Genomic DNA, 12,925 nt, shown 5'->3' on the forward strand with positions numbered 1-12,925 from the left:
TTTTGTCTGCTGCTCACAAATGAGTACTCCTCGCACACTGCCTCATTCCTCCCCTGCCCATCCTACAGTGAGACTCTGTGGTCCACCTCGGCAGGGCTTCCCTCAGCTGCCAAGCTGACATGACTTCTTACATCTAAAGAGAACCTGAGATTCAAGTTACATCAGTCTCCTTTCACTGTTCCTCAAACACAGCATGTTCATTTCTGCCTGTAAGTCTGCACTTCAACTCATCTCCTTTCTGTAACGGCCTCTCTTTTTCCTTCCTGTTCAAATTCCACCCATCATTCAAGACCTCTTCCAGACAGGGTTTCTCTGTCTGACGGAATGGAGCAGAAGCCATGTTTTAGGACACTTGATTGTCCACACTCACATCCCCATCCTCGTTTCAATCTTGGGTCATGAGTGGTTTCATTCCCCGTTTGACAGATGAAGAAACAAAGGCTTAGAGAGGTAGAAAGACTGGGCTAGGATTTGAGCCTACATCTGCCTGTGCTCTTAATCATGGTGCCATACTGTCTCCTGAACCTGGCGCACAGTAGGTACTAGTAACTGTTAGCTGAGTTGTGTGTGAACTCTTTCATACATGTTAGTGGCCTCATCATCCCAACTGGCCACGCCCTGAGGTTTGTGGAGCAGAGCAGGAGCACGAAAGAACCCCACTTGCAAAGAGCCCACCAGTCTCAGCACCATCTTCAGCAAGTGTGAGGAAATACTGGGAAATACAACGAAAAGTATTGAAAGTGGCTGGCTCTGGGGGATGAAACGCAGGGATGCGGGATGGAGAGAGGCAGGGGATTTCTATTTTTATTACAAGCCTTGTAGTACCATTCGACTTTTAACATTACATACAATATGACTTTGATTAAAAATTAAAGTGAATTTAAACAAATTAAATGGACAAGTGAATGTAAATGACCCTTTTAGAATCTTGGATATGGAGGGAAGAAGGAAATATAGGGTGATAGACATCTTATACGTTTGCAGTAAGGATTAAACAAAACAAAGCATTTAATACACTTGGCGAAGAATCAGCAGCAAGAATTATTATAAATGAAGTAGGACATAGGACCAAGGTTCGTAATGGGTCCATTAGACCTGAGAGATGTCATTACAAGGACAGGCTATGATAATCAGAGATCACTCTGCTCTCCACCAAGACAGGACAATGCTATGTCCTCCCCAGCCCTTCTGCTCCATCTTTTTACCCATTCCTCCAGATTTTTATTTCAACCCAATTCACTCAATAGAGTAATTATCCCCACCAAACCCTCCACACACACATACATACTCTCATCATGCTTTCACTTCAGTCCAACCCTTAACATGGATAAAAAGGAGCAGTGAAATCTACAATCAGTCTTTGTAGTTCAGAGAAGATGGTAATTGACTTCCCTGGGACATTTTAGTTACTAGGAAAAGGAATTTGGAAGGGGATATAGAATCATGTTATTAAAGTCCCATTCCTTCATTAATTTATTCATTCAATACATATTTATTGAGCACATGCTATGTGCCAGACATAGTTCTAGGTACTGAAGATACAAAAATTAATAAGATAGATAAGCTTCATGGAGTTGACATATAATACCACAATGACCAGAGCAGCTACTGGGGCAGGCTGAGGCCTCTGGCAAGGATAGGTACCTCTATTTTCTGCAGCCCCGTTTGATGCAGTGGAATTAAATAAAAGACATGAATTGGGGTGCTTGCTCATTCACACCCTCCTGCTTAAGTGGCTACCTTTACACCATGTGGCCCCTGTTCCCCTGACCACAGCTTTTTGGACCAATAACAGACCTCTGACCCAAGCAAGGCAATTAGATTCTTCTCCCAAGAATTTGCCAAAATTAGCTCTGGGGAGGTAAGCTGAAAGGTCGCGCAGCGTCAAGACCACATCAGAAGCCTGAGTAGACACCATGACAAGCCAACGTCATGGGCAGGCCAGAGTTTAATGGGCACATGCTGTGAGAAGGCTGAGACAATCAGTCTGTCTACAAGGAGGAAAATGCAGCAACTATGCTATAAGAAGAAGAAACCAGAGATCATTTGACCCCAGGAGGAAAGAGGAAAAGAGAGCAAGCAAAATACTTTTTAAAAAATTAGCGAGCAGCTGCCTCATGCAGGCGGCCCAGTGTTTCGTCGGTTTGAATCCTGGGCGCGGACATGGCACTGCTCGTCAGACCACGCTGAGGCAGCGTCCCACATGCCACAACTAGAGGAACCCACAACGAAGAATACACAACTATGTACCGGGGGGCTTTGGGGAGAAAAAGGAAAAAATAAAATCTTTAAAAAAAAAAAAAAAATTAGCGAGCAGCTGCCTCAGATACTGACAGCTTTCAGACCCAGCTCTGTTTCTCGCCAGGTGGTCCAGTTCATTCTCAGAAGATGTTTCCATCCACCCGGTAACTCCTCTCCCTTCACTTGAGTAGGTTTAAATATTTACGTCCGTGGCAGACAGACCCTAGAGTGGTCCCCATAATTCCTGTTCCCTGGTGTTCCTGCCCTTCTGAAATCCCCTCCCCCTGAGCGTGCGGGGACCTGTGACTTGCTTCTAGCCAACAGAGTATGGCAAAGATGAGACCATGTGTGGATGTAATTAAGGTCCCAAATCAGCCGAGTCTGAGTTAATTAAAAGGGAGATTATTCTGACTTAATTATGAAAAAGTCCTTAAAAGAGGGACTAGGTGCGCGCTGAGATGAGAGACTCTCTTGTGGGCTTGATGGAATGAGCGACCATGTTAGGAAGTTCAAGCGGCAAGGAACGTCGGGCAGCCTTTAAGAGCCGCAGGCAGCTTCTAACTGCCAAGGGCAGCCTCCAGCCAACAGCCAGCAAAAAGCCATCCTCCTCAAAGCTGCAGCCACAAGGAAAAGAATTCTTCCAACCTGAATGAGCTGATAATCAGGTTCTTCCCTGGTTGAGCCTTTGATGAGAATTCAGCCTGGCTGACCCTTGATTGCAGTCTGTGAGACCCTGAGCAAAGGACCTATCTAAACTGTGAGCAGACCTGACCCATGGAAGCTGTGAGATAATAAATGTGTATTCTTTTAAGCTGCTAAGTTTGTGGTAATTTGTTAGCTCAGCAATACAAAACAAATACACTGTCCTTCCAAACAACTTTGACTAAACAAATAGTCTTGAGATTTTTAGTTGGGAAGCCTAGGTTCTAGTCTCAGCTTTGCAAAAGTTTTCCTGGACCTGAGCAAGTCCCTTTCCTTCTCTGGGCCTCAGTTTTCTCATCTGTACAATGGGCAGTTGGACAGTTGGACTACTGGAGCTCTGAGGTCCCTTTCAGTTGTGATGTTCTGGATGTTGTCCCTGACCACTGTCCTATTGTGGGGTGATGTATGTTGACTCCATTTCTCTTCTCAGAAGGCTCCAAACCAAAATAAACGCTCCCAGATGACAATGTAAATCCTAACTCATTATTTGGTCTTCCAGTCTTGCCATAGTCCTTTGTCTGTGGAACCATGCAGGCCCCTCCTTCCTGATCTTGTTGATATAGATACAAATATTTGGAGTAAGGGGTGAAGAAGGGGCTGTCTGAATAGTTGTCTGTGGTCTATACGCATTGTATGAAAGGATACAGCTGTTTCTCTTAACCTTGGTTCACTGTAGAACCTCTTCTAGGAGTTTTGAATAAGCTAAGGGAAGATGCTTTGTGGGAGAAAAGGGAAAGAAGAAGGGAGTGAAGGAAAGAAAAAGAGAGAAGTGGATAGATGCTATTTTAAAGACAGCACAACTGAGAGATTATTGGGAAGGTGGAAAACAGGATTTTTTAAACACAATTTTCTAATGGCATCATGCGTCAAGAAAGAACATTTTCTTTTAAGGATTTGGGAAATTCCTGCAATAGGCAGAATGCCCACCAAATATTCCATGTGCTCCCCTACATTTTCCATTCTCCTTGCAATTAGAATGGGGCCAGGTGACTGGAGCTAACCAGTGATCTGTGAGCTGAAGTGACTTGTGTTACTTCTGAGTTGAGGTAGTTAAGAGTTTGTGGGTCTCATCCATCTACCTCTTCCCCTGTCACGTGTTCCTGAAGGTACAGGGTCAAGATCTCAAAGCCTCTGTCAGCCTCTATCCCTGAAGACTGTGAATGGAGCCGAGTCCCTACCAATTCACATTGAACGTGTAGTGAAAGCTAGAAATAAATTTGTTGCATGAAGTCACTAAAACTTGGGGTTTGTTTATTGCAGCCGCTAGCAGTTAATTACACTGACTAATGTTCTTATGCTGTGTTCATATCCCTGGATGCACTCTGTCTTCCATGCTCATTCCTTTGCCCAAATTCCCCTTTCCTGGATTCCCAGGACTCTTAGTCCATTGCTCTTTATGCTGCAGACTTGGAGGTGTGGTATGTATGTTGTGTACTTTGAGGCTATGTTATCAGGTGCATACAAATTTAGAACTGTTATATCTTTTTAGATACTTTGAGGCTATGTTATTAGATGCAAACATATTTAGAATTGTTATATCTTTCTGGTTTACTGACATTTTATGCATTATACAGTATCTAGCAGTTTCTTAAAGTCCAGTTTGTGTAATGTTAGTTTAGTTTCATTGCGTTCTTTTTAGTCACTGTTTGTATAGTATGTTTTTACAATCTTTTACTGTAACAGATCTGTATCCTTATATTTAAGATTTTTTCAAGCAGTAAAGAGTTACTTTTTAAAGCCCATCTGACAGTCTTTGTTTTTCAATAGGGGTATTTAGCCCACTTATATTTAAAATAGCTATTTGTATATGTGACTTTCAAGATATCATAGTATTTGTTTTGTTTCTCCCACATGTTCTATGTTCCTTTTTTTCTCTTCTTTTAAACATTTTATGGGTTGTTTTTATTATTCCACATTTTACTACATTAGCTTGTTAGTAACATAAATTTTTTTACTGTTTTTTCCATGATTACCATGGTGATTACAGCATGCATCCTTGACTTGTTAAAGTTTAATATAAATTAATTCTTTTACCACTTCCTGGACAATGCAAGGATCTTAAGAGATTTTAACTCTATTTAGCTGCTCCCACACTGTGTGCCTTTTTGTGCTGTGGTTTCTACGTATGTTTAAAACTCCGCAAGACATTATTGCTTTACACAGTCATTGTTCATTTATTTTTACCCATATATTTACCCTTTTCATTATTCTTTATTTCTTCCTGCATATTCATGCTTCCTTTTGGGTTTATTTTCATTCTGTTTGAAAAATTCTCTTTAATATTTCTTTTAGTGTGGATCTGTGGACAAAGAATTTTCTCAGATTTTGATTGTCTGAAAATGCATTCATTTTTCTTTCGTGTTTGAAGGCTATTTTCACTAGGTATAGAATTTTAGAATAACTGTTATTTTCTTTCAGCGCTTTAAAGATGCCATTCCATCATCTTCTGGATTTTATCTTTTATGTTAGTGAGTCAGTTGTTAGTCTTAATGGTTTCTTTGGAGGCAATATATCTTTTCTCTCTCTTCTTCTCTCTCTCTCTCTCTCTCTCATTGCTTTTAATATTTTTTCTTTGCCTTTGGCTTTCAGTGGTTTTACCATGAAGTGCTTACGTGTGATTTTCTTTGCATTCATCCTGCTTGGGATTAACGGTGCTTCTTGAGTATATGTCTTGATGCCTGTCATCAGTTGTAGAAATTTTTCAGCTACTCTCTCTTCAAATATTATTTGTTTCTCATTCTCTCTCTTCTCTTTCTAGGACTCTAATGTCATGTACTTAGGCTTTTTCACCATGTCCTATATATCTTACTCTCTTATCTATATTTTCCATTCTTTTCCCTCACTAATTACTTCGGTATGGATATTTTGTACCGACCTATCTTCCAGCTCATTACCCCTAGAATTAGCTGTACCTAATCTGATGTTAGGTCCATCTATTGTGTTAAATTCAGTTATTGTATATTTCAGTCCTAGGATTTCAATTGCATTCCTTTTTAGAATATCCAAGGTTGCTGATTAGCTAGCACTCTACCACAATCCCAATGCAAGATCTTGCTGTTCTGCACATATCTACCTCATTCAGTTACATAAGCCAAAAATATCTCATTTTTGTTTGAGTTTGAGTTGGGTTTCCAGTTACATGTAACTAAAAAATCTTGATTGAAAATGTTGAGATATCTCCCTTCATCATGTCAAGATGGCTGCAGCGGCTCCAGGTGTCAAATGCAGGCATGACATTCCGAGAAGAAGTGGAACGTTGACTGTCATGCATGTCTTTTTACTAGGAAGGGAAACCTTTTCTGGAATCCCCAGTTTGGAAGGCCAGGGTCGTATCACCTGCTCATGCCTAAGCTAATCCTGACACATGGAATTGGATGAAAGTGATTAGCCATGACAATCTTTATTCATGCCTGAACTTGGGGAAAGGGTCATCTTCTCTGCGCAAAGGACTGCAGTAGATGAATATCCAAACAAAATTGGGGCTCTCTCAGCAATTAAGAATATGAGAGGGGAGAGGTATTGGGTGGATAATCAATGATGTTTACCTCACTAACAGCTACATTCATTTCCTGTAAAGCTGTGTGTTTGTGCATGCATAGAAAATATCAGGAAGGGTACATATCAATCTGTTAGCATGGTTTAATTTTGAAGTGGGATTATGTGGAATGAACAGATATTTTACTTTTTACTTACAACATTTTTATTAGTTTATATTACTTGGGCCATTTAAATTTGAAAGGACTGTTTCAATCTTAAAATAGCCTGCTCAGAAATGGAAATAGGATTTAAAAAAAAAAAAAAACAGTCAGAGAAGCATATGTTGATGAATCCTATTCCAAGCCCTGGACCCTATAGAGTCACTCAGGTGCCAGTGGCAGGTTTATCCCTACTGGGGATTTGGAGGCACAAGGCTATCAGAGCCTGATGCCATCAAATATTTAAACCATCCAACTCCCTCCCCTCACCCTCGCAAAGCAGCTCTCACATCATAAATTGGCTTCCTGTGCACATTTTCCTACGGGGGAAGAATTTGCTGGACATGGTGATGTGAGCATTCTGGGCTCCTTGGCAGTTCTATTTCTCATCGTATATTAATACATTGGTTCTTTGGCTCAGATAGCAGGACGGGAGCTGACTTAGTATGATCTACTTCCCAACCTCCCAAGAGATAGGCTCTCTCTTAGCACCATTAAAGTCAAGCTTATGAACTTGGACTATAATGAATTCACCAAGGTAAATGTCACCTCTGAGGCCACTTGGCAGCTGGCCAGCCAGCCTGCCCTGATGCCACTCCTGTCTCTTCAAGCATATTTCCTTCAGGCTTCTGTGCTTTCTAGCCACATTCATCTCAACCAGCTGTCTCTTTCTTTATCCCTCATTCTGTCTTTTCCTCTATGACTGTCTCTCTAATTGTCTCTCTCTCCCTTCCTACCTCACCACCTAACCTTCTTTTATCCTTTCCTTTTTTCTCTTTCTGTTTTTTTCACTTTAATTAACCATGGAGTTGAATAACAAAATATACTGGAATGATGTACTAATCACTGTGCTGGGCCATACACACAAATTATATTCTACCTCACAATAACTCTGAAAGCATTTTGTTCCTATTTTACAGAGGAGAAGTAGAAGCTCATAAAGGCTATGTAGTTGTGTTTGATAATTTAAAGGTTTTCACTGCTTAATTTTCAGAGTCAATAGATTAATTTGCTTTATATTTCCTTTATTTTAGAAAAATACAATTTAAAAAATTGTTTATAACCTTTATCTTACTTTTACCTGTGAGTCTATCGTCCTAGAAAAGAATTCACTTTGGGTATGTTCATTTCTTTCTTAGTCTTGGGAGTGGGAGGTGGAATGGAAGAGGAAAGAGACAAGTTGGAGATGTCCCTTTGAGAAATGGGGCTCCCCACTGCTCCTTGCTCCCTCCCTGTCCTCTTTCCTGAGAGTAGAGCTTGGCCCTGATTTCTTTAGAGCAATCTTAGTCTTCTCCATGGAGGAGATGACCTTCTCTGTCCAGCCAGGATGAATGTACTTTCTGCATCTGTGCAAAAGGAAGAGATCAAATTTTCAGCCTCTAGATTTGTAACCTTCAGTAACTTGGAGATGAAGATTGCAGTAAAGTTGAATCTGCCTTTCAGAAGACCACTTCTCACTATTTGGATGTTAAATTAAGATGCTCATCTCCAACATGTGTTATCCCCATCATGCTGGAGATAGTGAGGTAGAAGTGGAGAGAAGGATCCCTTCCATCCTACCTCATACGGAGTTTGGGAAGAGAAGAAGACAAAACAGGAGTTTCTGGATGGGTTCTGGGACTCTCCACTCTTGTTCCGGGTAGTAAGGCGGCTTGTCTCCTGAGACTCGAATCACTGGATCTTGGTTATAGGCTGGAGGAGTAGGCAGCGAGCCCTGGGCTGAGCATCAGAGTGCAGCAGTAGGGAAGTCCCAGGTCTAGTCAAAAACGGAGGGTCCAGACTCTGGTGGGTTCAGCACAACGGACAGAAACAAGGCTGAGGCCAGCCCAAGGGTTCATAGTTCAGCACCACGGCCAGAAACCACCCCTTCATTCCATCCCCCACCCCCACCCCCCTCATCGCCGCCCCCCACCCCCGCGCTCGCCCTTCCAGGGAGGGATCTAACGTGGCCCTTTTGGTTGACTGGCCCTCAGGACTTAAAGTTCGCAATAAACCACGACTTCGTTTCCTTCCAAGGCCCTCCTGAATTTCTTCACTGAGGTGTCTATTCCTCAGCCTCCTGGTAGCGTGGAATCCGCCTTGGAGCAACTCTTATTAAGATCCAGTTGATTTGCATATATCCGCATACACTGGGGCTTCTCCATTTTGATTTTATTGTAAATGAATTGTTCAGAGGAAGAAAGAGAAGGATTACTTCACTCATTTTCCTCTTCTTTCCCTCGTTCCTAGGATTTCAATCTGGCAATTTCCCAGAGGTGCCTGCAAGTGTGTGTGGTGGGAGAGAGTGGGAACCAGACTCCCGACAGCCAGAGGCTTATTGGGGCATCCTATGTAGCTTTCCCCAGATAATTTCACCCATCTGTTTGCCTCCTGAACGATCTTTGCGAGTCTGCATTTTATTTTAGTATAAAGAGTCAGAACCTCTGGGCTGAAGTCCCTGGAGCTCAGGTAAGAAGCCACAGCTGGCGCCTTAGAGACTGCAAAGGGGATGGGACCCGGTTTGGAAGACAGGGGTGAGGCATGGTGGAGTGAGGACTCATTTTGAAATGAAAGGAGTCCTGGGTCTCTAAGCAGCTTCTAAAAATACCATCTCCCAGCGCTGGGGGGAGGGGGAGGGGGGGAAAGCGAGCGTGAGGAGAATGAAGATAGGAAGGAGGCGGGGGGGGGGGGGGGGGGTGGTGTAAGAGCCCTTCTTCAGGTAGATCTGGTTTCAGAGGCCCCGCCTGCATCCAAAGACCGGCCAGATGCCACACCTCCTTCTGCTTCCTCAGCAGGCTCCAGTCTCCTGCGGTGTCAGAGCCCCAGCCCCTCCTGACGACCTTTCTTTCTACAGGCAAAGGAGCCCGATTCCTCCCAGCCGCTCCTCCTATCGCTGCTGTCCAGCAAGTACGTCTGTGAGGGAGCAGGGGTGCATGTACACATCCCCCCCACACACACATACACACAGAAGTGACACATGACAGCAGCTTGTAGATGGCCGGTGCTGTACGATGCCAGGAATTTCCATTATACTCGCTGCTCAAGGAAGTACGAACTGTGGCAGAGACAGGGCAATTCACCCAGGTGTCCTCAGCACAGAGCATGGCACCCAGTAAGTGTTTGTTGGCAGGGTGAGGAATACATACATACAAAACGAACAGACACTCAGGCCACACAGGTCACATAAATACAGGACTCGCATTCATTCTTACGGCTTCTGCAGTTACTATAGCCTCCAGAGGGAGAGGGTTAGGTCCCCCAAGAAAAGAGCTCTGAAAAGCCACAGGGTGGGTGGAGCTTTCTCCGCTCAAGTTCAGCCCAGATGGTGGCGCTCCATAGCCGCCTCCCTCGTCGTGGAGGGCCCCAGCCCTTCCCGCCACCAAGGCCTTAAACCTTCAGCTAGCACATAAACGACCTTCACGAGATAGAGGTCGTGTTCCACGTTTTCTTAAGGCTTCTTCAGCGCTGGTTGAACTCTGCGAGGATCGCTCTGCCTCTTTCGCAGATGCTTAGGCGTCCTGGCCGCTGAGCTCCTCACCAGTTCTCTGGGGTGGGCGGAGAAGGATTATCAAAGGGTAAAACTCAAGGTCTGAGCAGACTGGGGAATAGGGTGGTTGTGGAGAGTGCGTCTGTGTCCTGGCAGCAGGAGCAAGAATCTGAGGACCCAATCCTTCTTACAAAATCTACCACCGCCCCATCGCGGCGTCCACATGGTTTCCCAGCCTCGGAAGCACTGCTGGTAGAGTGGGACTCTGTCTCCCACTTTGCCTTCCTTTCTTGAGTAGCTCCTGGATCCGGGTTTGGCCCCTTCCTCCTGCAGCTGTGTGTGTGTTTGTGTGTGTGTGATAAGGGCGGGGAGAGAGAAGGGGGCGGGATCGAGCCAGGAGACACAGACACAGGAAGAAGCCAAGGGCTGGGAGATAGAGGCGCTTCCCAGAACTTGGGGTCAGGACATCAGGCTTTAAAACCCTCTGCAAGTCCTGGGATCAAGGGAGCTTCCAGACTAGCTCAGAGGCTTTCAAGCGTCGCTGCCTCGGCGAGGTTCGCCCCTCCTTAAGCCACGCCCACATTGTCTACATCTCAGGAATGAGAGGCTAAGGTTTAGCGCTGTGGGCCACTGACGCCAGCTCCTTATCCTCCCCAGGAGCCAGACGAGCGATCAGCGCTGCCCCACCCCCACGGTTTGGAGATTGGCGGGACCCTTTCCTTCCCCCTCCAGTTTGCTGCTCCGCCCCTGGCCTATGAAACTCCACCCCTCCATCTTCTGCTGGGGAGGATTGGTGGACCTGCCGCGGCAGTGCCTAGTGATTGGTCCCAATGGATGATGGCAACCGGCGAGATCCCGCCCCCAACCGGCGCTGGGGTCTGGGGGCACTGCTCAGCGGTGCTGGGGCTGGCGCGGCTTGAGCCGCCGCTGCACTGACAGCTCGGTCTGCGGACCATGGAGACTGGCGCTGGCCCACATCCCCCGCGCCTGTTTGTCTGCCTGATGCCGCTCTGTCTCGCGTTGCTTTTGGGACCAGGGAGGCCCGGGACCGCCGAGGAAGGTGAGTAGACTGGTGGCTGTTCTCGAAGCCCGGGATGCCAACAGATAGGGGGGCTGGAGAACTGGGGTGCTGGGGGAAGGAGTCGTATGGAAAGGCTGGAGTCTGTATTGGGGTTTGAAGCAAGCGGGCAGAGGAAGCAAAGAACTGGACAGAGAAAAAGGTGGCTAAGCAGTGGAGAAGAGAGGGGCATTGAAGAGCTCGGGGCTGGAGACCTGGGAGGCTGGGGAAGAAAGAGACCAGAAACCGTGGGATCCAGAGGCGGCGGTTCAGGGGCCGGTGAGACGGACAAACTGAGCGATTGGAGGTGGGAGGTATGGGGGCGGGGAGATGAAAAGAGCGGAGGAGACAGATGCGGAGGTGAGCTCGGAGTATGGGGAGACGGGATGGAGCCCGAACAGCGGAGGCTAGAGGACCGCTGTGTGGCCAAGAGGAGGTGGAGCGCTGGTGGCGGGGGAGAGGAGGAGACTCGCTGGGAGCTGCCCGACGTGCCGATCAAGGAGCTGTCCGCAGTGCTGAATTTGGAGCGTAGACTACCCGGCGCGGTCCGCGTTGCCTGGTTTGAGGCTGCCCGCGGTACCAGAGCCTGCGTCTCGCCTTTAATTCTGGATTTGAGGGAGCTGTGCGCTCGGTTGAATCCAGAGGCATAATATCTATGTACAGAATCCTGAGGAGCTGGAATCTGAGGCGCGGACCGCGGGGTTGGTCGGGGCGCTGGATCTCTGACGCTTTCCAATATGCAATTCCGATGTGCTATTAGTTATACCGGCACGCTGTCGGTAGTCCTGCCCACTGCAGCTGACGCTGCTAGAACCAACCCTCTTAGAGGCCCTCACCTTGGAGCCCCACCCCCCCTGCTTAAGCTCCGGATGAGTAATCTTCCAAGATTTCGGGATGGCCTGGGCTCCTGTCTCTGAGCTGCTGCTGTGCTGTCCAAACCAGTCCTTCTCTGGGATGGATACTGAGCTCAGAATTCAGATCTCTGGTCCAACGCATCCTGGGGGAGGAAAGTGACTCCAAGCCTTTCTGATGTAGGAGGGGTCATGGGTTTATCTATAAAAGACCCCTGACATTCTTTCAAAGGCAGTGGAGGTGATAGCCCCTGGGAAAGGGGCTGGCTGAGGAGATGAGAGATCTTTATTTCTCCTGATGCTGGCAGGGTCTCTCCACTTCATTTTCCCCAGAAGCCCTGGGAGTCAAACCAAAAAGGTTCAAGCTACTCCCTACCCGGTGACCCCACAACTCAGAAGAGCCCCTGAGTATCAGTGGATTCAGGGGTGTATAAAGGAATCCTCTGAAGTGCTCACTTTCTCCCTCTTCTTGACACTCAGTTATAATTTAGGGAACTTGGGAAGGGGGGTTCACCAACCCCTCCCATTTTAGAGCCAGTCTTAGCGTACTTGCTATGGACTCTGTGGCGAGCTGAATAATGACTCCCCAAATAGGTCCACGTCCTAATCCCCAGATTCTGTGAATGTTATCCTAAAATGGCAAAAGACTTTGTAGATATGGTTAAGGATCTTGAGATGGAGAGATTATCCTGGATTATTTTGATGGGCCTGATGTAATCCCCATGGTCCTTATAAGAGGGATGCAGGAGGTGTCAGTCAGAGGAGAAGGCGATGATGTGATGAGAGAAGCAGAAATTGTAGTGGTGTGCTTTGAAGATGGAGGAGGGGGCCATAAACCAAGGAATCCAGGTGGCCACTAGAGGCTGAAGAAGGCAAGGAAATGGGTTCTCTTCACTGAGCCTCCAGAAGCGCC

The 12,925-nt window shown here is 46.2% G+C and overlaps 1 protein-coding gene across 2 annotated transcripts in view; it reads left to right on the top strand.

The window, feature by feature from the left end:
- The first annotated feature begins 10,936 nt into the window (after window positions 1–10,936).
- Window positions 10,937–12,925, top strand: part of EPHA10 (EPH receptor A10) — a 37,097-nt gene continuing 35,108 nt past the window's right edge. The window contains exon 1 of one of the 2 annotated variants that reach the window (XR_011503473.1): window positions 10,937–11,164. Coding sequence is in view for 1 of the 2 variants with exons in the window: in XM_044770374.2 (XP_044626309.2) it covers window positions 11,059–11,164 (106 nt within the window). In the remaining variant the exon portion in view is untranslated. The remainder of the gene's footprint in view (window positions 11,165–12,925) is intronic. The other variant, XM_044770374.2, reaches the window with a different exon arrangement.

Source organism: Equus asinus, chromosome 5, assembly GCF_041296235.1.
Source record: "Equus asinus isolate D_3611 breed Donkey chromosome 5, EquAss-T2T_v2, whole genome shotgun sequence".
Classification (NCBI taxonomy): domain Eukaryota; kingdom Metazoa; phylum Chordata; class Mammalia; order Perissodactyla; family Equidae; genus Equus; species Equus asinus.